This window comes from Protopterus annectens, chromosome 1.part1 (assembly GCF_019279795.1).
Source record: "Protopterus annectens isolate FY-2018-M chromosome 1.part1, PAN1.0, whole genome shotgun sequence".
Classification (NCBI taxonomy): Eukaryota; Metazoa; Chordata; order Ceratodontiformes; family Protopteridae; genus Protopterus; species Protopterus annectens.
The window spans coordinates 779,661,516-779,686,913 of NC_056726.1; the positions used below are offsets into that span (position 1 = coordinate 779,661,516).

Consider the following 25,398-nt stretch of genomic DNA (forward strand, 5'->3'; position numbering starts at 1 on the left):
TGTTTGGAAATAGCCTTTCCTTGAGCACCTGCAGCATAGGACACAAAGAGTCGTTCAGATTTTCTGAATGGCTTTGTCCTGTCCAAATAATAACGAAGTTGTCTGTGAATGTCCAAGGAATGTAGTAGTCTTTCCTCTTTGTTTTGTGGATTAGGATAAAAGGTAGGTAAGTGGATAGTCTGATTCAAAGCTACACTGGATACTACCTTTGGCATAAAGGTAGGGTTGGTTCGTAAGGAAACTCTGTCCTGATGGAAAATGATGAATGGTTGCACAGTCATGAGGGCCTGTAGCTCCGAAACCCTGCGAGCTGAGGTGATAGCCAGAAGAAAGGCTGTTTTCCATAACAAGTACTGTAACTCTGATGTAGAAGCTGGCTCGAAAGGAGGAAGGGTCAGCTTTTCCAATACGAAGTTGAGGTCCCAAGCAGGGACTGGTAGTTTCCTTGGGGGTTATATATTCTTTGCCCCTCTGAGGAACTGCCTTAAGAGAGGTTGAGAGAATAAAGGAGGGTCTGTGTTGTATTGTGCAGAAATGGCTGAAACGTGGATCTTGATGGAGGAGAAGGAAAGTCCATTGTTTATCATCTCAGCTAGGTACTGTAAGATTTGAGGTATATTTATTACCCAAGGATTCTGTCCCTTCTTGTGATTCCAGGCACAAAATAGTTTCCATTTAGCGGAGTAGGCCTTTCTAGTAGAAGGTCTTCTGGCCTCCAAGATGACATCCTGCACCTCCTTGGAGAGTAGAAACTGTTGGAAAATCAAGGAATTCTCCATGCAGCTAGATTTAGAGTTTTGAGATAGCTGTGAAGAGTCTTGTAGCTGTGCTGGGACAACAGAAGAGGGACTAGAGGTAGGATCCATGGTGGGGAATGTGTCAGGCTCTTCAGGAGCGGATACCAGTGTTGCCTTGGCCAGTCTGGAGCAATGAGAATCATTTTCAGCCTCTCTGCTCTGGCTTTTAATAGAACTTTGGGCAGCAGAGGAAGAGGCGGGAAGACAGACTGTCAATGTTGCCCAATTGAAGGAAAGTGCGTCCACTTTCCAGGCCTGTGGATGATAGGTCCTTGAACAAAATTTTTTTCAACTGGCAATTTCTGTGGGTAGCAAGGAGATCCATGTCTGGCTGTCCCCATGCCCGAGTTATCTCTGTGAAAATTTGAGGATGCAACTTCCATTCGTGTGGATCTGTCCTATTTCTGCTTAGGTTGTCTGCCAGTGTGTTTTCCTTCCCTGGCAGGAATTGTGCTTGTAGTTGAATTTTCAATTCCAGTGCTGTGTTCCATAGGGTCATGGCTTGCCTGCACAGGGGGTATGAATGAGTTCCCTCCTATTTATGTACCACATCACTGGTGTTGTTGTCTGTCCTTATCAATAGCTGGCCTGGATGCAGTAGGTCTTTGAAGGTCATAATAGCCTTTTGCACGGCTAGCATTTCCTTTTGGTTGATGTGAAGGAGCTTCTCTTTTCGTGCCCATTTTCCCTGAAGGCACTGATTTGTCATGTGTACTCCCCATGCGTAGTCTGAGGCGTCTGTTGTGATGATTTGAGTTGCTTGAGGTACACAGAAAGGAAGACCTGTGTTTCTTTGGCAAGCTTGAGCCCACCACATAAATTCCTTTTGAAGGCATGGAATGAGTGGTATAATTGCTTCCAAGCTGTGGCTGTGTTGAGACCATAAGTTTTTTAGGTACCATTGAAGTTTTCTCATATGCAGCTTTGCACATGGGATAAGTAGGATGCAAGATGCCATGAATCCCAGAGCCTGCAGGACTTTCTTGCAGTTAGCCTGGTGTAAGTTGCCATTTTCCTGAAGTATTGAGACAGTTGCCCTTGCTTGTTGGGCGTGAGGTAGGCCATCTGGGTGGTTGTATCCAAGTTGGTACCCAGGAAAATTATTTGTTGAGAGGATATCAGTTTTGATTTCTTTTTGTTGACTGTGTATCCCAGGAAGTTCAACAGTTTTATTACAAACGCCAGGTGCTGCAGTAGTATGTCCTTGCTGCCCACTTGGATCAGGCAGTCGTCCAGATATGGGTAGATTTGTATCCCTTGTAGTCTGCAGAAGGCGATTACTGATGCCAGGCATTTCGTAAACACTCTGGGCGCAGTAGATAAGCCAAAGGGCAATGCAGAGAATTGGTAATGGGTTGAACCTGCAAGAAATCTGAGGTATCTTCTGCAATCTTGTCTGATAGGGACATGCAGGTATGCCTCCTTGAGGTCCAATGTTACCAGTCAAGACTCCTTGCCCAGCATGGGAAGAAGCTGCTGTAATGTGAGCATCTTGAATTTTGGCACCTGTAGATATGTGTTTAGGATGGATAGGTCTAAGATCGGTCTCCAATCTTTGTCTTTCCTTGGTACCAGGAATAGTCTGGAATAAAACCCTTGACCTTGTTCTTTTGCAGGTACCTCTTGAATTGCTTTCATGTCCACGAGAGCTGAAATTTGTTTTTGTGCCTCTGCCCTTTGATTTTGTGGCAGGTTTGGCATGCCTCTCATTTTTGGAAGGGTGTGAAAGTGGAACCTGTAGCCTCTGTCTACAATGTCCAGAATCCATTTGTCTTTTGTAACAATATGCCAAATTTTGAGAATAGTGTCAGTTTTCCGCCCAAAGGTGCTGCCATTAAAGCTTTGCTTGGCAGGTGTAGGGGGAAGTCATTGTGTCTGTTTTCTGAAAGACTGTGATCTATCTTCTCCACCTCTTGGGGTTGGTGCTTGCCACTGTCTGGCTCTGAAAGATCCTTGAGGTTGCCCTCTACCCCTTGGTCGCCTGTATCTGCCCCTTTGAGGTCTATCCGTGGCTGGAAAGGACCAATTTTTTTGAAGGCCAGTTTCTGCTGAAACGTGGAGGCTGTACCTGCAGGAAATCTTTCACGGTTTGCATTGATTTCGCTTTTTCCTCCATTTTCTTTAGCACCTCCTCTGCTTTAACACCAAACAATACATCTTTTTGAAGAGGTGCATCTAATAATTTAGCTTTGACATGATCTGGTAAGGTTTGCTCTTTGAGCCAAGCATGCCTACGTATAACGGACCCCGTAACAGCAGCTCTACATGAGACCTCTAAAGCATCAAAACCACACTGCAAGGTATGTTTACCCACTTGCTCTGCACCATGCAACAAATCCTGCAACTCTTAAATCTGGTTGTTCTGGCTGTGTCATTTTGCTTTTCAGCTGAGATATCAAAAACTGTTGATACTTTAACATATGGAACTGACAGTTTAATGCCCTCATGGTTAAAGTGGCCGAGGTGTACACCTTTTTCCCCACCTTCGAAAGATCTGGAATCTCTCTGAAGGTAATGGGTGTTTAGCAGTAGAGGCCTTAATTCCCTTGGGACCCTGTGAAATAGTTTCTGGGTCAGCAGTATGGCTTTTATATAGGAACTGGTGAGAATCAGGAACCCGGTAATACCTGTCTGGTTTAACAGGAGCTGGAGGCAAAGAATCAGGATTAAGGCTGGCTTCTGTGTACACATCATCCAATATATCTAAAACAGGAGGGATAGCCAGAGGCCTATGCTGGGGGAGCAGAAGAAATTCCCTGAGTCTTTTCTTGGAATCTGAGTAATCTTGGCCTTCCCAGTGAAAGTGTTCCCTCAATGTATGCAGGGTTTCCCCAAAAGAGAAGTCCTCAGGGGGGAGACTGAGGGAATAGACTCCTCTGCATCAGAGTCTTCGAATGGAGAATAGGCCAAATCCTGGTCCTCAGATAGTTCTGAGGTAATAGAAGCTTGATCTGAGGAAGGGTAGTCTTCCTCTAATCTAGGCCTTTTGTCAGAGGGGGGGTTAAGAACCCCTGATAAGAGAAATCAAATCCTCAGCCATTTTAAGCATCTGCTTTTTAGGCATGGTGCCTTGAGTGGGTGTCTGAGGAACCTGTTTTTTGGTTTTCATGGCTGTTTTAGATTTAGTGAAGGCTTTAATGGAGAAGGAGGAAGGCCTGAAGACCCCTTGAGAAATGGCAGGCCTGTCTAAATTCTGAGTTTCCCCACCAGGAGTGGCGTCGGTATCTGTAGTAGGAATGGGGGCAGAGGAGCCTGCGACCTTGGGTACTGAAGACACTGGTAATGCATTGTCATCGGTACTCAGGGGCTGCGTAGGCGCCTCGCTGAGTACCGGAGAACCGGTAGTCGGCCTTAGCGTGGTATTAGTAGGTGGTGCGGACCTCGTATGCTGGTCCTTATCTTTGCGTTTTTTGCTCAAAACTGGAGTCGGAGTATCCGACGACATAATATAATTAAATTTTTGCCAAAAGTGAAGGGCTTAACTCCGTCCGATGCTTAATAGTGCGTTTGTTGAATCTAGCACAAAAACGGCAGGCCGAGACGTCGTGGTCTGGGCCTAAGCAAGGTATACAGTAAGAGTGGAAATCCTTATGCGGTATTTGCTTCCCACATGAAATACAATTATTAACTTTGTCTGACATCGGTCTGAGACAAGAAAAGTTTCCCCAACGGGGTACTTGGCTTTCAAGAAGACTTCGGCTGAAATACTTTCGTAAATCTCAGGAGCTGGCCGACCGGCACTTGCGAACTTGCTTCTGCTTCAGGCACCGTGCGGCAAGAAAGACTGAAGAAAATGGCATCAGCTGCCTCTTTTATACCCCTGCCGCACTGACGTCAGGGAGGAAGCGACGACAACTGACGCCGGACCTAGACTTTGGAATTCGGCCGACCGAGGACCCGCCTGACGGTAGGATAACCCATCTGTTATGCACGATGAACATCAGGGGGTTGAGCTAAAAGTCTGTGCTGTAGTAAATCTAAAAATTCCCCGAGTTTTTTTTTTTGGATGGAGGATAATCCTGGCATTCCCAATGGAAGTGCTCTCTCAAAGCATGCAGGGTTTCACGAAAAGAAAAATCCTCTGGAGAAGAGGCAGAAGGAATGGATTCCTCTGCATCTGAATCCTCATAAGCAGATAAAGGCATGTCAATCAGAAACCTCAGAGTCGGACTCTTGGTCAGATAAATGTGCTGGGGACAAGTCTCTTTCTTTTAGCAGGGGAAAGCTGACTTCCCCTAATCAGCATAAGGTCTTCTGCCATTTTTGCATCTGTGATTGTGGCAAGGAAACAGGCGCGTGAGTTTCGGTCGGTCTTTTAGGCGTAGCTCGTACTCTTGGCCTTAGAAACTAGGTAGTTTTAGAAAGAACTGAAGACGTGAAAGAAGTTGTCATTTTGTGTCGAATATTGGTAGTGCGAAGAACTTCCTCAGAAGTCGGTGACTGCACAGCGGCTCCGGACTCAAAGGTAGAAACATCCACAGGTTCCGTAGTCAAAGAAGAGTCTCGTGGCATACTGGACTCCAAACGGTCTCGGTAGCGGCCTGTGAATCCATCGATGCGGGCATCAGGGGCTGTGAAAGCGCCTCACTGAGAACTGGCAACTAGCTTAACGGAAGCATCGTCTGCAGTTTAGGACCTGTGTGGTCTGTCTTTATCCTTACAATTTTTTGGAAGATCGCTAGTTGGATAGCTTACCGAAGCCATTTCAGAATACGGGGATCGACAGCGAAAGTATTTAGCTATAATAAGGGCCCAACAACGAATAGTTTGGGCATTGAACAAGGCACAAAACCGGCTGCGAGGGACGTCGTGGTCTGAGCCTAAACAGGTGATGCAGTAAGAATGGAAATCTCTGTGTGGTATTTGCTTTCCACAGGTGAGACAACTGTTAATTTTTTCTGAAACCTGTTAGAGCAAGAAAAAAAGGGTCCCCAATGGAGTATTTAGCTTTAGAAGACTTCAAGTTCAATTTCAGAAATGAAAACTCAGGTAGTGGCTGACTGACACTCCTGCGAATTGCTTCTGCTTCAGACTTCTCAGTAAGAAAGACTGATGTAATGGCGTCGGCTGCCTGTTTTTATGCCACTGACGACCTGACGTCAGTCCTGGAGCGAAAGCAACTGACGCAGAAATAGTAAGCCTCTGGCATTCACGCCGACTGAGAGCTACCCCTGGCAGGATAACCCAAGTGTGATGACTGCAACAGTGAAACACGAAGAGCATCTGGAGGAACAAAGTGGCCAAGCTGAGGGAATGGAGGTTCGTGGGAGGTTGACCTGAGGGGTGAGAAGTCTACCACACATATCCAATCATCCTTCCTAAATTGAAGGATTAAGGACTGAACTGTGACCATCTGAAATTTGGCCTGCTTGACACACTGATTCAAACTGCTGACATCCAGGATGCATGTGAGGTCCTTGTTCTTTGGTACTAAAAAAAAAAAAAAAAAATCTTAAGTAGACACTAGATCCTCTTTGGTATGGTGAGAATTCTTGGGAAGACTGTTGAGAAGTAGCACATCTCCACTGCTACTTGGGCTCTAACGGGAGATCGTTGGGAAGGGATCTTTTTCATTCTCTTTGGAATCAAAAAGGGAACTACATAACTCTGGGTATGCCTCTCAACACCCATGCGTCTGAAGTGGTGGCATACCAGACTTTGGGGTGGAGAGAGAGACACCCTTCTAATTGCCTCCACAGCACAAGTCAGTCAACCTTTCAGGAGCACTGGAAGAGCTTACCGGAAAAAGGTCCATGGAAGCCCAGATTCTACAGACCCCCTTTGTTCCTTGGGGCAGTGTCCTTCAAAATCACCCCTGTGCTTTGGGGGATAGTCAGCAGGGGCACTGTGAAAAGACTGTAGCAGTTTGGAAAAGTCACCCCCCCCCTCCAAGTTCCTGGAAAAGGACCTCTGAGGGGTGGCATCTCTAATGGCACAAAGACTTTCAGTATTGTTCACGTTTGGTAACAGTCTCCTTGAACTTCTGACTAAAAAGAGAAGAGTCCTTTAAATGGGGCATTGACAAAGGATACCGTGAAACAGTCTGCAAAATTGCACATTTGTTTACCAGGAAAATCGGACTTGGAACAAAGGCAATTTTCAGTGGAGGCCTAGGAAGAAATGCTCGAGATGCATGTCTTTGTAATGTAGGAAGAAACCGACATGAACACAGGGAGGGCATGCAGACTCCACACAGAAGGCACTCCAGCTGAGAATTGAATCGGAGAACCTCTTGCTGTGAAGTGACAATATAACCACTGCACCGGCGCTATGAAATAAAGTCCCTCTGAAGTCTTGTCAAATTAGCTACATAACTCAGTGCATGCAAACTAAAGATGGCTGAAGTGCACTTTCCTAGCCAGTCCAATGCCAGAAACTCGCTGTTTGGGGGATGGACTATGGAACTCTTCTCGAAGATGTCCTCCTTTAGTGACTGCAGCAACCACGACAACAAAAAGTCTATTCTTGTGTGAGACAAGAACCTTATCAGGTTTTCTGGGAATTGTCTCCACCATATTTGGTTCCCTTCAAGCTCTATTGGATACCAAGTAGATGAGGGCATCTGTACAGGGAACCACTAGAGATGTGGCTTGAGGCATTTGGCGCAGGCCCAGAAGCAGACAATCCTTGGGGGAAGGGGTGGTGACCCATCCCCAACTTTGTTACATCAGTTCCTTTAAGTCGGCAAAGGAAACACCATCATGGGGGTACTTAGGGGACCTCTCCCATTCATCAAGGTCTTATTGTCCAGGTGTGACCCATCTGGCAAGTCTAAATGCTTCCCCTTGTAATAGTGTGGACTTATGGGGGGATGGGGGAGAGACCCAGAAAAAGATAGTAAAGAAACAGGGGGTCCTACAACTACGGGCATCAAAGCCTAGAGAAGTGGACAGTCTCTGAGCAAGCTGACAAGAAGCAGAGGAACAAAGGATGAATCAGACCTTGCTACCAGGGAACCAGTCTTACTTTCCACACCACTGAAAGCAGCACAAAGGTTGGATGGCTGGACCTGGCTCCTCTCAAATCCTGGGATCTAAGTGAGAGACTAGTGTCCTACCTTGACCTGTTTGAATAACACACAATGAAATCAAACTGTGTAACGTCTATACCCCCACAAGAAGAGATGATTCAGAAACCCTGAAAAGAGTCTGACGTGGGGGGGGGGGGCTGGGCTTCAACCCCCAGCACCTCAATTCCTAGACACACTGTGCTAGCAAGGCTGGAGTTGAGATCAAGAATGGAACTGGTGGGGTCCAGGCACCTAGGCGGTGCGACAACCCACTGTGAGACAACTGGAGGTGGACAGATGGCAGTATGGAAGTTTAGCTGCAGTGACAAATGCCAATGCACACAGACCTGAAAAAAAAAGAACCCCCCCACCCTAACCACAGGTGTGAGCAGGGGTTAGGTCTTTCTTTTTTTGGGAGTCTGCAGGCATTTGTCTGGCGTGTTTGCAGCTAATACTCCCACTGCTCCATTCCTCCAGTCAGTTCACTCACAGTGGTTGCCCACCCAGGTGCCCCCTGACCCGAACTGGTGTCTGATGAATCCAAGCAGGCAGTGTGATGAAAGGAGGTACTGCCAAGCACAGCTTCCTGGAATTTTGTAAATAATTATATGTAATTTGTGAATCTCAACATGATTTACATAAGATGCTTGTGTTACAAATGCATTAGGACTGCATGTCATGTGGATCTCAAACTGATTTGTACAGACGTGTGTGTTGAAAGATATTTGTAAAAATGCTTGAGTTTGGACTCTATCCACAGTAAGCCTACTGCAGAGAACAGAAATGTACACACAGTATTGTAATGGTTTAAATGAATATGTTTTAACAAAATATACTGAAGAGTTAACTTCAGTCCAGCAAACTTGAGAAAAATATCCAAAATTAAATCACTTTATAGGCTAGGCCATAAAGATGCTATCTTCAGGTTTCAAGGCAGCCAGAGACACAGTCTGTACTAGGAAGCTTTCTGTACTGTCATTGGGGTGAAATAATTGCCACTCAGAGTTTAGTTGTTTCACAACCTCCAGAATATCAAAAAATCTGAGCAAAAAACCTTGTGTTTGTATTTTTATGGGTAGGTGCTAAATGCTGCCAGCAATGGGGGGAGGGGGGTGCCTGGAAACAAAGTCAGATGACAAGAAGTGATGGCATTCTGCAAGCTATCCCAGCAGTAATATTTTAGATATTACTTTGAGAAGTCTCCTATTGAGAGAGCATTCTGTACTCTGTTTTGGACCTGATAAAGTACAGTTGTGTACACTTACCATAAATGTAGATGTTCAAGTGTATTCACTGTTGCAGTCATCACATTTGGGTTATCCTGCTATGGGGTAAGCCCTCGGTTGGCCCGAATACCAGAGGCTTAAGTACTTATGTGTCGGTTGCTGTCACTCCAGGACTGACGTCAGTGGTATAAAATCAGGCAGCCAATGCCATTACATCAGTTTTTCTTTCCCCGACTGTCAGGAGCCCCCAAATAGGGAGCTAGGTTATGGTGGAAGATCACCACCAGTAGAAAGTAAATAGCAAAACTTCCACATAAGGAGAGTGGAAGAGCGAGAGACAAGGGGGATGGAGGGGGGAAACCAGCACTGCAACAGTGAATACACTCGTACATCCACATTTATGGTAAGTGCACACCGCTGTACTATGTTCTTCGTGTTTCACTGCTGCAGTCATCACATTTGGGTTGATTCCCAAAGCTGAAGAAAAGGGTGGAGGCAGTCAAGAAGACTGGGAGTTGGCTAGGATGCCTTGCAAGACTGCGGTGGCAAAGCCTGCCCTGGATTTGGAGAAGATAGGCAAGGTGGCAATACTTGAAGGAATGTGCCCTGACCCCCTTTGGGGGCGGTTTCCCGTGCTGTTTGTAGCAGAAATGGATGCAGTGTGCTATCCTTTTGGAGACGGTTTGGATATGGCATTGCACTCTGCTCCTGCTGCGAAGCTGACTAGCAATTGGTCAGTTTTTCTAAAAGATTTAGCCCTATCTGGATAGAATCTGAGCTGTCTGTGCACATCTGGAGTGCAGAATCCTTTCCCCCTTGTTTTGTGGGTTAGAGAAAAAGGTGGGTAAATGAATGGATTGGTTGAGAGCCACACTGGACACTACTTTATGCATGAAGAATGGGTTAGTCCTGAGGGAGACCCTGACAGCATGGAAAATAATGAAGGGCTCTACATCCATGACTGCTTGTAGCTCTGAAACTCTTCTAGCTGAAGTGATGGCCAGAAGCAAGGCTGTTTTCCAAGAGAGGAATTTTAACTCTGCTGAAGCTGCAGGTTCAAAGGGGGTAGGGTGAGCTTTTCCAACACAAAGTTAAAGTCCCAAGCTGGGGTAAAAGCTCTTCTGGGTGGCCTTAAGTTGTTACCCCCTCTTAGGAACTGTTTGATGAGAAGGTGTGAGAAGAGAGGTGGCTCTGTGCTGTAATGAGCAGAGATGGCAGAGGCATTAATTTTAATAGACGAGAAGGACAGACCTCTGTGCAGTAGGTCTGCTAGGTTAACCCAAGATGAGAGGTAGGGAGGGCTATGCCGTTTGGGCTCCCTTAGCCTCGATCCAGGTGCAAAACCTTTTCTATTTGTCAACATAAGACTTTCTAAGGCTAGGGCATCTGGCCTCGCATATAACATCTAGAACTTGCTTGCTGATATTGGCAGCTTGTGCAGAGGTCAGGGAATAAGCCAGGCTGCCAGATTGAGGGTCTGCAATTGGGGATACATGAATTCTCCATTCCTCTGTGTCAGGAGTGTTGGGATCTGAGGGAGATACCATGGTGGCAGGGGTGACAGACTGCGTAGAAGTGGGTAACAGTGCTGGCGTGGCCAGTCTGGGGCAGTCAGGATTGTCCTCAGTTTTTCCTCCCTTATTTTGAGGAGTACCCTTGTAATGAACGATAGAGGGGGAAATGCACAGACCAAGAGGATGACCCACTGGAAGGACAGAGCATTCACTTTCCAGGCCTTGCTGTAAGGGTCCCTGGTGCAGAATTTGCCGAGCTGATGGTTGGAGTGGGAAGTAAGGAGATCGACCTTCGGGGTGCCCCACTTCTGGGTTACAAGGGTGAAGGTTCTTTGGTCTAGCTGCCACTCGTATGGGTCCAGAAGATTTCTGCTTACGTTGTCTGCCAGACAGTTTAGAGAGCCTGGTAGGAATTCTGCTAACAAGTGTAGTTGAATGGCTGAGGCTGTGCCAAGGGTCATGGCAAGCCTGCACAGAGGATACGACTGAGTCCCTCCCTGCTTTTTGATATATCACATCACAGTGGTATTGTCTTGTTTTAGCCCCCGGGGAGAGTGGAGGTCTGAAAGCTGTCAGAACGTGCAGGACAGCTAACATCTCTTTTTGGTTGATGTGCAGATTTATTTGATGTGGGCGTCATTGGTCCTGTATGCTCCTGCCGTCCAGGTGTGCACCCCAGGCATAGTCTGATGCATCTGTGGTGAGGGTCTGGGTGGCGTGGGGTTGTGAGAAGGGTCGTCCCTTGTTGTGGTAGCATGTTGCGGCCCATCAAAGAAAATCTTTCCTTAAACAAGGTACCATTTGGTGTAAGAGTATCCAGGTCTTGGGAGTGCTGACACCAAAGGCTTTTTAGGTACCACTGTAGCTTCCTCATATGCAGTCTGGCATACGGAATGAGTAGAATGCAAGAAGCCATGAACCAAAGAGCTTGCAGGACTTTCCTTGCGGATAACTGGGGTCTGGTGGCTAGTTGAGAGAAGTAGGCTGTCAGGTAGGTTTGTTTTTCTGGTGTAAGTAATGTCATCTGGGATGTTGTGGCCAGGCTTGCTCCCAGGAATACAATTTTTTGGGTGGGTACTAGTTTGGATTTCTTTTCGTTGACAGTATACCCCAGGGAGGTAAGTAGGTCCTTTACAAAGGTCAGGTGCTTTAGCAGCTTTTCCTGACTGTCTGCCTGAATCAGGCAATCGTTTAAGTATGGGTAAATCTGAATATTTCTTTGTCTGCAAAAAGCAATGGTGGGAGCCAGACATTTTGTGAAAACTATGGGAGCAGCGGATAATCCAAAGGGAAGCGCAGAAAACTGAAAGTGCAGTGATCCTTCCCTGAAACGTATTTCCTGCATGATTCCCTGATTGGGATGTGCAGGGTAGACCTCTTAGGTCTAGGGTGGCTAACTAAGCATCTTTGGAGAGCACACGTAGAAGCTGCTTGAGGGTGGGCATTTTGAATTTTGGTATCACCAGAAAGGTGTTTAGAATGGATAGATCGAGGATGGGGCGTCAGGTGCCCTCTTTTCTGGGTACCAGGAAGAGTCTGATGTAGAATCCTTGGCCTATCTGCTCTGCAGGAACGTGCTCTAGTGCCCTCATGCAGAGCAGGGAAAGGACTTGCTTTTTGGCCTCTGTCCACTGGTTTGGGGGAAGGTCTGGGAACCCTTTTGGGGTTGGTAGAGTGTGGAAATAAAATTTGTATCCCTGGGACACTATGTTGAGGACCTAGCCGTCGTTGGTAATGGTGGCCCAGGTGCTTGTGTGGAAGGAGAGTTTTCCTCCTAGGGGCAATAGCAGGTGGGCAGAGGGAGTGGGTGGAAGTGGAAAGCCATTGTGAATTCTTTCCATGAGGGGGTGGCTTAACACTCCCTGGTTTTGAAGAGGAGGGACTCCATTGCTTAGATCTCTGCATTCCTTGGGTCTGTTGTCTGGGGGGCCTGCTTCCCAGGGATCTGGGCTGAGCTGAGCTGGAGGGGACAGGAAAGGACCAGTGCTTGGAGGGGCAATGCCTACTGAACCTGGGTGGCTGGACCTGCAAGAAGTCCTTAACTGTTTGGAAGAAAAAGCTAAATCTATGCATCTTTTTTAAGACCTGCTCTGCCTTGGTGCCAAATAAGTTGTCTTTGTGCAAAGGTGTGTCCAATAATTTGGATTTGACATGGTCTGGCAAGGGCTGTTCCTTAAGCCAAGCATGCCTTCCAAGGACAGAACCAGTGACTGCTGCCCTGCAAGATGCTTCTAGGGTGTCAAAACCACATTGTAAGGTGTGCTTCAGCAACACTTGTAACTCTATTTTCTGCACAAGCAGGAAAAGATGATATTTTTTGTTTAAGGAGTTCCATGGTATGTTGCTGACATTTCAGCATATGGAACTGACAATTTAGTGCTCCAACAGCAAGAGTAGCAGAGGTATATACTTTTTTACCCCATCTATCTAATGCTCAGGAATCCCTGACTAAGGGGGTTGGATTCTTAGCAGAAGTTGTTTTAATTCCTTTAGGTCCTTGAAAGATAACCTCTGGGTCAGCAGTAAGATTTTTGAAAAGAAATTTGTGAGAGTCAGGGACTCTATAGTACCTGTCAGGTTTCCTGGGAGCAGGAGGGAGGGTGTCAGGAGCCAAACTGGATTCCATAAAGACATGCTCCACAACATCCAGGACAGGAGGAATGGCCAGAGGTCTGTGCTGTGGATATCTAAGAATTCCCAGAGTCTCGGAGACTGAGGGTAGTCCTGATATTCCCACTGGAAATGCTCTCTTAAGGTATGTAGGGTTTCCCCCAAAGGAAAAGTCCTTGGGTGGAGAGGCTGAAGGAATGGATTCCTCTGCATCAGAATCCTCATAAACAGAGAGGGGTTGCATGTCCTCATATTCAGATGCATCACAGTCATCAGACTCCTGTTCAGATAAAACTACTGGGGAAAATCTCTCTCTCTCTTGTAAGGGGTAGCCTGGCTTCCTCTGATAAGCATTATAAGGTCCTCCATTTTAAGCATTTGAGACTGAGGCAAGGAAGCAGGTGCCTGAGATTGGGGCGTTGGTTTCTTGGGTGTGGTTCGTACCCTGGGCCTTAGAAACTCAGTAGTTTTCGAAAGAACGATAGACATGAATGAAGTCTGTCTGTGTCGAGAATCGGAGTGCGAAGTACTTCCTCGAAAGCCGGTGCCTGCTCAGCTCCAGACCCATCCAAGGTAGAGACATCTGAAGGATCCTTAGTCGATGTGTCTCGCGACATACCGGACTCCGAAAGGGTCTCAGTAGCGACCTGCGAATCCACAGAAGTGGGCATCAGGGGCTGCAAAAGTGCCTCATTCCGTTAAGCTAGTTGTCAGTTCTCCTGTCCTCAATGAGGCACTTTTGTAGCCCTTGACATTGTGATACAAACATTTGCCACTGTTGTCTTTGCCTTCCTAATAATCTCTCAATATCACATACCTGAGCTTGCAGGTCAAAAGTTCTCTTCACAAGAGCTGCCTTTTTTTTTTTTTTAATACACAAGATGTTAACCCTCCTCCTCTCTTATCTGTGCACAATACCCAGTCATCCCACTCTTCTTAACAAGCTACTCGTGTGGCTTACACTCTTTCATCAAAATATTCTTCCTGAAGCAAAGCTGCGTATGCCTCTCTCTCAAAATGTTACAAACACATGCATCTGAAGTGGTTCTCCCCAGGCCTCTGCTGAAAATTGGCTTAGTTCCAAGTCAGACTTTCCCAGTAAACAAATGTTAACTTTTCTCGCTTCCTCCTGGTTTACCAAACCATTATTATTGTGTGAAAAGATGGAAAAAGTGTGCCCATTACAGGTTAACTAGTACTCACTTTGAGGTAGTTATCCGTACTCTATCCTGTTTTATAAGTTAGCTCTTTTCAGGTTTTCCCCTTGCAATACACAGCTCCTAGTTCTAACTGCTATACTGCATACAAAATGTAATTCATTAAAAAATATGATCTCTAACTATAACAAAACTCAAACATTCTCCCAATTATCTATGTAACTAAATACAAAGTCAGTGAACCTTTACTCATTTTCTGCTTTGGAGTAAGCACTCCACTTTGTCAGCCTTCAACCTACCTTGTGCGATTCCACCATCAGTGTCAAACATGACAAAGAAACGCTTAAGATTTCATCTTTCTTCCCCTAAAGCAAGAACTCAGAGTAGAAAAAAATTCTTCATAATACACATGACGCTTATACCAGTACCTTAAGTACTTCTTGCTGTTCAAGGTTGGTCATGTGTCTTCTTATACCATTATCCTTAATCGTGTATGCCACGCTTTCTTACATGGTCTAGCCCTCTTCCATTTCACTTTTTTCTTAAGCTGCAGTTTAAGAATAATATATCCTTTTATTCCATTTGGGCTAAAGCTACCCCAAGAACACTTTCTACTTCCTTGTCAGGGGCTGTGTGGACACCAAGATGCAATATTTGCTATGCCCCTCCCACTAGTCCGATGCACTTTGTCTCCTTTCTGTTTTACATGTGCAAAGTTAGTCATCTTTTCATCTCAGTTTCCATGCTAAACTGCATACAACTTTTAAGTTCAAGTCAATGCAATATGCCTCTTCTCTCCCCTTACTGTCAAGCTAGATCCTATTTTAACAAGTAGACTTCATATGTTAACTGTGGCCGCGAGAGCTAAAGCTCATATTTGGATTTATTTTTGAGATATGGATTCCCAGAGCAATGTTGCACTTATGGATGCCACTAGAGAAGGCCTGAAGGCCCACTGCCAAAAAATACACCTTGTGTTTTTCTACCATTCCCACTCCCTTTGAAGGCTTACATGCTCCTCAGGAACTTACTCTATATGACAACTGTAAAAAAAGAACAGCATGGGGAAACAGACAGATAAAGAGAATCTCTAGATTATATAACCATACTTAAAATCCCAAACTATATCCATTACTAAATTTTACCCATACTCCCCAATTCGGTTTCTTCAAACATCATTTACTTTTTTTCTGATGGGTCTACTTATACCTGGCCATCTGCCAGCAAACCCAAATGATAAATAGAAGCACTGGTTCATGACTGCTACGTTTGCCTTTCAAGTCTAAAGGATTACCCTGAGCAGCCTTTTTAAAATGACAAATTAAGAATATTGGTCTGAATTAGATACTTAGTAAGAATCACTATTACAAAATAAAAAAACATCCACTACATTCACGTTTACAATGATATACTGTTCTGACATTGTCTAATGAAAAGTTTAAAACAAGCGCTATAGTTTGCCCGTAGAGCTCCATCCAACAGTTGCAGGTGTCACCTAGTCCCCTGCCAATCAATAGTTATCAGTCCAGTATTTTCCTTAATGTCTCTGCTTTTCAAGAATTCTCGTATGAAAAAGTGGAAAGGGTTTGAGGTTGGGCTCTAGTAAACTCAGAATTTTTTTTTTGAATGCATTGTGTGCTTCAGGGATCATTTATACCTGCTCCACTATTCTCACTAGTCTCCTGCATGTTTTGGAGATCCCACCAGGCTTAGTTCTCCTACTAAGCAAGTGTTAAGATTCACTGGGTAAAGTAATCAAAACACTCTAGGATATTAACAGCTTAAATTAAATGCCCACCTTCTTACATTTTTAACAGCAGAAACATGACTTCTCTGTTGCCTTGTTGCCCAGGATCACTGCCCACAAAACATTCCGTCAACTCTTATCTTTACAGCTATGTAGTTTTTTCATTACATGGATAAAATCTACTGCTTTTGGAGAAAAAAATTAACTTTACCAGTACGTGTCTGGGCATTTTCTTCAGGAAGGAATTCTGGACAAACTACGTGTGCCCTCTTGATCGTAATGTTTAGCATGTACACTTTACAAATGCTTTCCGCTACTTTCTTTGAGATATACATGAATCAAATTCGAGCAATCTTCTAGCTCAAACAATTTTATTAAAATTGCCTCTTGGATCTTGGCTGATCATATGTTCCACTAACCTTTCTTTAACTTAAGGTCAATTACTTCTATACAGTGGAATATTCAGGATGGCAGCTGCAGCCTGCTTCTTCCTCTCACAAAAATAAAAAAACATGACAACTCAGATAATTACTGCAACTGCTATCTATTGTGGGAAGGTCAAAATGACAGTTTTCCACCCATGGAAGTAAATGACATACCTTCACTAATGCCTGCTACACTCCAAACCATGGGGTAATTATGGGCTTGCACAGAGAAAATAAAGCCTAAAAGGTGGAACCCCTTGGCCTTTAATGGGTGACCTTTTCATGTTCCACTGCTTGGCTCTCATTCATTTATTCATTTTTCTAGGAATGGGCCACAGGAATATCACCTTCTGGATAATGAATGGACTTGTACAGGGCAGAGGAAACATGGAATCTTGATGGTTATAGGGTCAGAGATGAAGCATAAAAACACAGGAAAAGCTAACATGGCCTGGATAGCTTTAAAGAGCTGAGATGATACTTCACTTTTTACGTCCATCTGAAATTCAGTGAAGAGTACACAATTACAAGTAGTAAAGAGATTTGCACTTTTCCCCATCCAGAATACAACAAAGCAATGAAGTTGTATGTCAAGCTTCCAAGAAACAACCAAACCTGAGCTCTTCAGTCCCATAAGGGTTCCAGTACAGCAGTTATGTCTTACCTGTTTAAAAATAGCAGTCCACCATAAAACAATTAAAGGTAAAAAAAAATCACACTGAAGTGTAAAACTGGAAATCACAGATGATGGGGTTTGGGTTTGAGGAACACAAATTGAATGAAAGAGGCTGTGACCACAATGCAATGGTAGTTTAAACACTCAAGAGGCTAACATTTACAAAGCAGTGTGTTACAGAAATCAAAAGAAATGGCATCTATACAGCCATTAATAGGAGTATAATTCTACAGAGTGAGTGGACCAATTAAAAAAATGACGCAAAAACGTAAGTCCTTCTTCCATCCAATAATACCTGACATTTTGTGTAGGGTTCCACCTTTCAGACGGCAGCTCTCCACTCTGTGGATCATCAACGGGTGGATGAAGAATTGAAATGCAAACATCTCCATTCTGAAAAATAACACAAAGACAGAAAAAATAACCTAAAGTACTTTTTTAGCAAGTATTTACACATTACCATTTTGGACATCATCTGCCCATTAAATGAACAGAAAGAGTGACAAAAAGCTGAAAAGGTTAAATAACCAGTCATTTTTAGCAGAGTGCAAATAAATCACCATCATGAATCAATCTGTAAAATAAATTAAGGGCATAAGAGTAACCAGCATTAGGATAAAAGATTTGACAAGAAAAGACAGACGACAAAGGTCCAACTGTAAAGTCAGTACAAATGGGTTTAGGATACAAATGAACAAGTTAAAACATCCTTCAACACTTAAGTTCATAAGACCAAACAGATTAGCTTATTGCCTATTAAAAAGTGTCAAAATATTAAAATCAATCTGAATGCTAAGGTGAAGAATGTAACCTCCAAATGTGCAGCAAGCCTGGCACATTGTACCAGAAGACAATTTTATTTTTTTTTTTTACATACAGTTAAAATTCCTGTATCCTCCAAAGGAATTAGACTTCAGCAAGTTGAACTTTCCTTGATCTTTCCCTTTAAATTATGCTAAAGGTCACGATCATAGTACAGCTTCAGAGTGAATTTTTACAAACTACTACTTAGACTGAAGATGAAGTCTACCAGGAAAAGATAAAGCTGTAGCTTGTAGAATTCTACCATTTCTTGTAAAATAAATACATACATTAAAAAAGAAACACTGTATAATGGTCAGTGTAACAATTAACACAAAAACATAGACCATTCATTATAGTGACAGCACACCAGAGTGACAGAATATAGTGAAAAGGGAAATTTCCTTTTCCGATGCACTATCATACCACACATTTGACTCAAATTTGTCTGAACAGTGATAGTGTTAAGGAAAGGGCTTTTTGTAAGGCAAGCTGCATGTTAGGATTAGGGTAGGGAAAGGGGTGGGATTAGCACGCATTATAACTATGGTGGGCAAGGGGACTCCACCTCAGTAATACGTGCTAACCCTGCCTCTAACCCTAAAGTGCAACTAACCTTAAAGCCCATTCCATAACACTATCACTATGCACACATGCGCACTACATTTAACCACACACAAACACTACATCTAAACCCTAAAACAACTCCCAGATACACTAAATCTATCACCTTACTTACCCTTACCTTAACCCTAAAACACACACACACATTCTAAATCTTTAACACGTACTCTCACACCACCCCCTGCCCTACCACTTTTGTCAAGCAACCAGAATTTGAGTTAGTATTTGCACAAATGTACTTTGCTCACTTCTTACAGCTGCTCAACTGGGTAGCAGAAATGTGTGCCAACCAACTCAGCTGTAGCCATATACAGATACATTAAAACCGAAAAAAATAAGGCTCTACTGTTTTAAAAGATCAGTTCACTAGTGCTTATAAGTACATTACACACAGCAAATTCAGTGCTATACAAATATAATTCACCACTACTGTAGCAGTCTATTCACAGCAAAGCAATACCAAATGCATACTAAAAGCCCCCCCCCCGCAAGTTGCAGTACTGCTGCCAGCTTGGAAAGACTTCATAACACAATTGTCCTTCATTTGATATCTTCCCTAGCTTAAATACTGAGGGTTTTAAAGACATGCAGACTCTCTAATGATGCAGTTATGCCTAATGTATAATGCAGCCACATATCCAGCAACAGAAGCTTGCCTGCTTAATGGTAACAACTACCTAGAAAGGTTATAATGCACAGAAACAAAAAAGTTATGCACTTAGTGTAACAGATACACGATCCATATCCATACACTAATCACTGGACTGAACACAGGCACCTTCTCTGAAAACACCTTTCATAATCTCTTGTAAACTCAAGCTCCTCCCCTATTCCCAGGAAGCACTGCTTTTCCTCCAGATTGAGTTAAGGCACTAGGAAATATAGAAGAAATCACTTCAGGCTATATGTGACAAGGGAAAACTAAGGTTTGTGGGCCTTGAAGGAAAAAGTTTACTTATTCTGGATACTGTCAATCATTTTAATCTCAAGGCCAATGCATAGGTGACAATTTCTTTGGGGGACAGGTGGATGGCTGCACGGTGTACTAACAAGGATCAACCAGATCTTTAAGACCTTAGATCCATAGGGTTTTAAGCTAGGAAAACACAGCCTGCAGCCAATGGAATGAGGCCTAACTCCATTTGTGTCTGTAAGGAGGACATCATCAACTGCTCCAATTCTGAAGTCTTCAATCTCCTAAAAGGCTAACATGACCAAACAGAGGAAGTCATTGCGTACAGCTTGGAAGATTGCCGACCAAGCAACAGATATGGTCTACACAGATTTGAGCTGGGGAAACTCAGATCAAAGGCTGAGTTGGGGAGGACTCAAACTCCAGCAGAGTAGAAGGGGAGAAAAGGTCCACCCCAAAGTCGTCCCTCCCTGCTAGGAAAGGACTTGGCACACTACTGGCAAGACAAGGTGCCTTGCCAGCAACTGGAGCCAAAGGAGATGGACTCCGAGGTAGTGCAGCTCAAAGAGATCAGCTCCGAGGTAGCATCACTGACTATTGGCACCAAGGCCTTGGAACTTTCAGATCCGGTGGGTCACACATGGCCATAGAAGACAATGGGGCATACAGCTTATGGCCACCTTTGAAAACTTGGGGTCCTTAGCCTTTGTCTTACCTGATTTGTCCCCTTTGCTAGAGGAGGCCAAAGAAGAGTCATAAGAAGAGTCATCAGAAGGCAGAAGACCCTTCAACATAAAAGTTCAACCCTCCTCATTAGTGGCATGACTGCCAAAGGCTTTGCAAATAGCACACGAGGACTCAAGATGAGTAGCTCTAAGGTAATAAATGCATCACTCATGGGTTTGCTGCGAAGGAAGCGTATGCCCACAAGAAAAGCACTTTTTTAAAACCCTCATCCATTATCCTAATCTAACCAATACCTACCTAAACAAACCCCAGTACACAGTAAATACTACATGAAAAACTCCAAAGAAGGGGAAAAAATCTACACAGTCCAACTCTATTTATTTTATTTATTTATTTTACATTTGTTGACCGGGCTAATCTAGCTGGATACATGTCCATTTTCAGTAGAGCCCCGGGGAGAAAAGCTCCAAGTAAAAACTTATACAATTAATCTAAAAGTTGTGACATATATTATAAAAACAGGAAGCGAAACATAAAAACTTTAGTGTACAAAAAAAAAAAAAACAAATTTTCTTTTTCAAATTATAATAGTCATAGTTATTACATATATGCAAATTTGTATGCAATAATATAAAATAATGAGACTATGAAGGGAAGATAATAGAGGGTATCGTTTAGAAAGAAAAGTAGTAACAGGAGAAAAGTTAGTCAGGGTTAGTACAGGAGCATAGCCAGTGTTTATTGAGATATAGTTTTAGATTCCTTTTAAAAAGTAAGAGAGAAGTCTGTGATGTGATTTCAGAGGGTAGCTTGTTCCATAGTTTCCCAACGGAGTTAGAGAACAAGGATTCACCTGCAGAGTTGTCGGATTTGGTAGTTTTGATCAGAAGTTTGTTTGAGGAGAGTAGATTCTTGAGATTATTATAGGGTGTTATGAGGCTAGAAAATATAGGTGTGCTGTTGGGTTGCAACAAGGTCTTGTGGGCTATTGTGAGCTGCTGTAATTGAAGTTGGTTAAGAAATTCTAGCCAGTCTAGTTGTTTTGGGTTCAAACAGTGATGGGTTCTAAATGGAGAAAGTACAGTTTTGTACCTACCATAAATGTAGATGTTCGAGTGCTAATACAGCTGCAGTCATAACAGATGGGTTCTCCTGCCGTCAGGCGGGTCCTCGGTCGGCCGAATTCCAAAGTCTTGGTCCGGCGTCGGTTGTCGTCGCTTCTTCCCTGACGTCAGTGCGACAGGGGTATAAAAGAACCAGCAGACGCCATTTTCTTCAGTTTTTCTTGCCCCAGAGGTCAGGTGCCCCCAGAAGGAAGGCAATACATAAAATTATGTAATAATGCAATGCAATATAATCAAAAAACAATAGTTGCAAGCAAATACACCATAAAAGAATACCCCTAGAGGGGAAGGAGGGAGGGAAACCTGGACTGCAGCTGTATTAGCACTAGAACATCTACATTTATGGTAGGTACAAAACTGTACTATGTTCATTGTGCATACAGCTGCAGTCATAACAGATGGGTAGAATCCCAAAGCTAAGAAAGGGGTGGTAGGCACTAGGTGGAACTAGGAGGAGCCAAAATGCCCTGCAAGACTGCAGTGGCAAAGCCTGCTCTAGATTTGGAGTATAATGGTAGGTTGTAGTGCTTGGAGAAGGTATGCACAGAACTCCAGGTGGCTGCTTCCAAAATATCCTTGGTAGGAACTCCTCTGAGGAAGGCTGCAGAGGTGGCTGTGGCCCTGGTGGAATAAGTTCTAACGCCTGTAGGTACAGTTTTGCCATGAAAGGAATAGCAAAAGCGTATGCAGTGGGCTATCCATTTTGAGATTGTCTGTTTGGAAATTGGCTTTCCTTGAGCTCCTACCGCATAGGCCACAAAGAGCTGTTCTGATTTTGTGAAAGGTTTTGTTCTGTCCAAATAATAACGTAGTTGTCTGTGGATGTCCAAGGAATGTAGTAAGCTCTCCCCTTTGTTTTGAGGATTAGGATAAAAAGTAGATAAATGCATGGCCTGATTTAAAGCTACCCTGGACACCACTTTAGGCATAAAGGACGGGTTGGTTCGTAAGGAAACTCTGTCCTGATGGAAGATGATAAAAGGCTGGACAGCCATGAGAGCCTGTAGTTCTGAAACTCTACGAGCTGAAGTGATAGCCAGAAGGAAAGCTGTTTTCCAGGACAAATATTGCAAATCTGATGAGGCAGCTGGCTCAAAAGGGGGGCAAAGTCAGTTTTTCCAGAATGAAATGAAGATCCCAAGCAGGTATTGGTTGTTTCCTTGGAGGTCTTAAATTCTTAGCCCCTCTGAGGAACTGTCTTAATAGAGGGTGAGAGAATAAAGGTGGATCAGTGTTGTATTCTGCAGAAATGGCTGAGGCATGGATTTTGATGGAGAACGAAAGTCCACTGCTTAGCAGTTCAGCCAAATATTGTAGTATTTGAGGTAAATTCAGCTTTCCAGGGTTCTGGCCCTTTCTCTCATTCCAGACACAAAAACGTTTCCATTTTGCGGAGTAAGCTTTTCTAGTTGATGGCCTTCTGGCCTCCAAAATGACATCCTGCACCTCCTTGGAGAGTAGGGCCTGCTGTGATGCTAAGGAATCTTCCATGCGGCTAGATTGAGTGTTTTTAGCTGACTGTGAAGAGTTTTGAAGCTGTGCTGAGTCAGAAGAAGAGGCATTAGAGGCAGGGTCCATGGTGGGGAATGAGTCAGGCTCCACAGGAGTGGGTACCAGTGTTGCCTTGGCCAGTCCGGAGCAATGAGGATCATCTTTGGTCTGTCTGTTCTGGTCTTCAATAGGACTTTGGGCAGCAGAGGAAGAGGCGGGAAGGCATAAACTGCCATTGATGTCCAACTGAAAGAGAGAGCGTCCACTCTCCAGGCCTTTGGATGGAAGATCCTTGAGCAGAATTTTGTCAATTGATGATTTTTGTGGGAGGCAAAGAGATCTATGTCTGGCCTTCCCCATTCTTGGATTATTTCTGCAAAAACTTTTGGATGCAACTTCCATTCGTGTGGATCTGTCATATTCCTGCTTAGGTTGTCTGCCAGCATGTTTTCCTTGCCTGGCAAGTACTGTGCTTGTAGTTCCATTTGTAAGTCCATGGCCATGTTCCAAAGTGACATGGCCAGTCTGCATAGGGGATAAGAATGTGTTCCTCCCTGCTTGTTTATGTACCACATAACTGTGGTGTTGTCCGTTCTTATCAATAGTTGACCTGGTTGTAGAAGGTCCTTGAAAGCTACAATAGCATTTATTACTGCTAGCATTTCTTTTTGATTGATGTGAAGGTGCTTTTCTTTTTGGGACCATTTGCCCTGAATGCACCGGTCTGTCATGTGTGCCCCCCAGGCGTAGTCCGAGGCGTCTGTTGTGATGACTTGATTTGCTTGAGGCTTGCTGAATGGAAGACCTGTGTTTGTTTGACATGCTTGAGCCCACCACAGAAATTCCTTTTGCAGACATGGAATTAGTGGTATTATTGTTTCCAAACTGTGGCTGTGTTGAGACCATCTGTTTTTTAGGTACCATTGTAGTTTTCTCATATGCAGCTTTGCACATGGGATTAGTAAAATGCAAGATGCCATGAATCCCAGAGCCTGCAGGATTTTCCTTGCAGTCAGCCTGGTGCAATTTGCCAGTGTTCTGAAATATTGAATTAGTTGCCCCTGCTTCTCTGGCGTGAGGTAGGCCATCTGGGTGTTTGTGTCCAAATTGGCACCCAGGAAAATTATCTTCCGAGAGGGTATTAGCCTTGATTTCTCTTTGTTGACTGTGTATCCCAGAGAGTTTAATAACATTATTACATAAGCCAGGTGTTTCAGAAGAATGTGCTTGCTGTCTGCTTGGATCAGGCAGTCGTCCAAATAAGGGTATATTTGCATCCCTTGAAGTCTGCAGTAGGCAATTACTGATGCCAGGCATTTCGTGAATACTCTGGGCGCAGTAGATAAGCCAAAGGGCAATGCAGAGAATTGATAATGGGTTGAACCTGCAAGAAATCTGAGGTATCTTCTGCAATTTTGTCTGATTGGGACATGCAGGTTATACCTCCTTGAGGTCCAATGTTACCAGCCAAGACTCCTTGCCCAGCATGGGAAGAAGTTGCTGTAGAGTGAGCATCTTGAATTTTGGTACAAGTAGGAATGTGTTTAGGATGGAAAGATCCAAAATAGGTCTCCAATCTTTTCCCTTCCTTGGGACCAGAAATAGCCTGGAATAAAAACCTTGACCTTGTTCGTGTGTAGGTACCTCTTTAATAGCTTTCATGTTTATAAGATCTGAAATTTGCTTTTGTGCCTCTGCCCTTTGATTGTGTGGCAGGTTTGGCATGCCTCTCATTTTTGGAAGAGTATGAAAATGGAATCTGTAGCCTCTGTTTATAATGTCCAGGATCCATTTGTCCTTTGTGACAACATACCAATTTTTTTGAGAATAGTGCCAGCTTTCCTCCTAAGGGGGCTGCCATTTGAGACCTGGTTGGCATGCAAAGAGGAAAGTCATTGGGTTTGCTTTCTGAAAGATTGCGAGTTGTCCTCACCACCTCTTTGTGTAGGAGCTTGCCATTGTCTGCCTCTGTACGATCCTTGTGATTGTCCTCTGCCCCTCGGGCGCCTGTATCTGCCTCTTTGGGGTCTGTCTGTGGCAGGAAAGGACCAGTTTTTGGAAGGCCAATTTCTACTAAAACGTGGGGGTTGAACCTGCAGAAATTCTTTAACAGTTTGCATTGATTTAGCCTTTTCCTCCATTTTCCGTAATACTTCCTCAGCATTTGCTCCAAAAAGTACATCCTTTTGAAGAGGGGCGTCTAGTAATTTAGCTTTGACATGATCAGGCAAGGCTTGTTCCTTGAGCCAGGCATGCCTACGTATAACTGAGCCTGTAACAGCAGCTCTACATGAGGCCTCTAGAGCATCAAAACCACATTGTAAGGTATGTTTACCCACTTGTTCTGCACTATGCATCAAATCCTGCAACTCCAAGTCTGGTTGTTCAGGTTGTGACATTTTACTTCTCAATTGAGATAACAGAAACTGTTGGTATTTTAGCATATGAAACTGACAGTTTAAGGCCCTCATGGATAAGGTAGCAGAGGTATATACCTTTTTACCCCACCTTTCTAAGGACCTGGAATCTCTCTCGGAAGGCAAGGGATTTTTGGCAATGGAGGCCTTAACTCCCTTGGGCCCCTGTGAGATGGTTTC

The 25,398-nt window shown here is 44.1% G+C and overlaps 1 protein-coding gene across 1 annotated transcript in view; it reads right to left on the reverse strand.

Annotated features, from left to right (window-relative positions):
- The window catches only part of UBE2R2 (ubiquitin conjugating enzyme E2 R2), an 857,843-nt gene that overhangs the window by 290,226 nt on the left and 542,219 nt on the right, over positions 1-25,398 (reverse strand). The window contains exon 3 of the mRNA XM_044078085.1: positions 17,457-17,554. Coding sequence (XP_043934020.1) covers positions 17,457-17,554 — 98 coding nt within the window. The remainder of the gene's footprint in view (positions 1-17,456; positions 17,555-25,398) is intronic.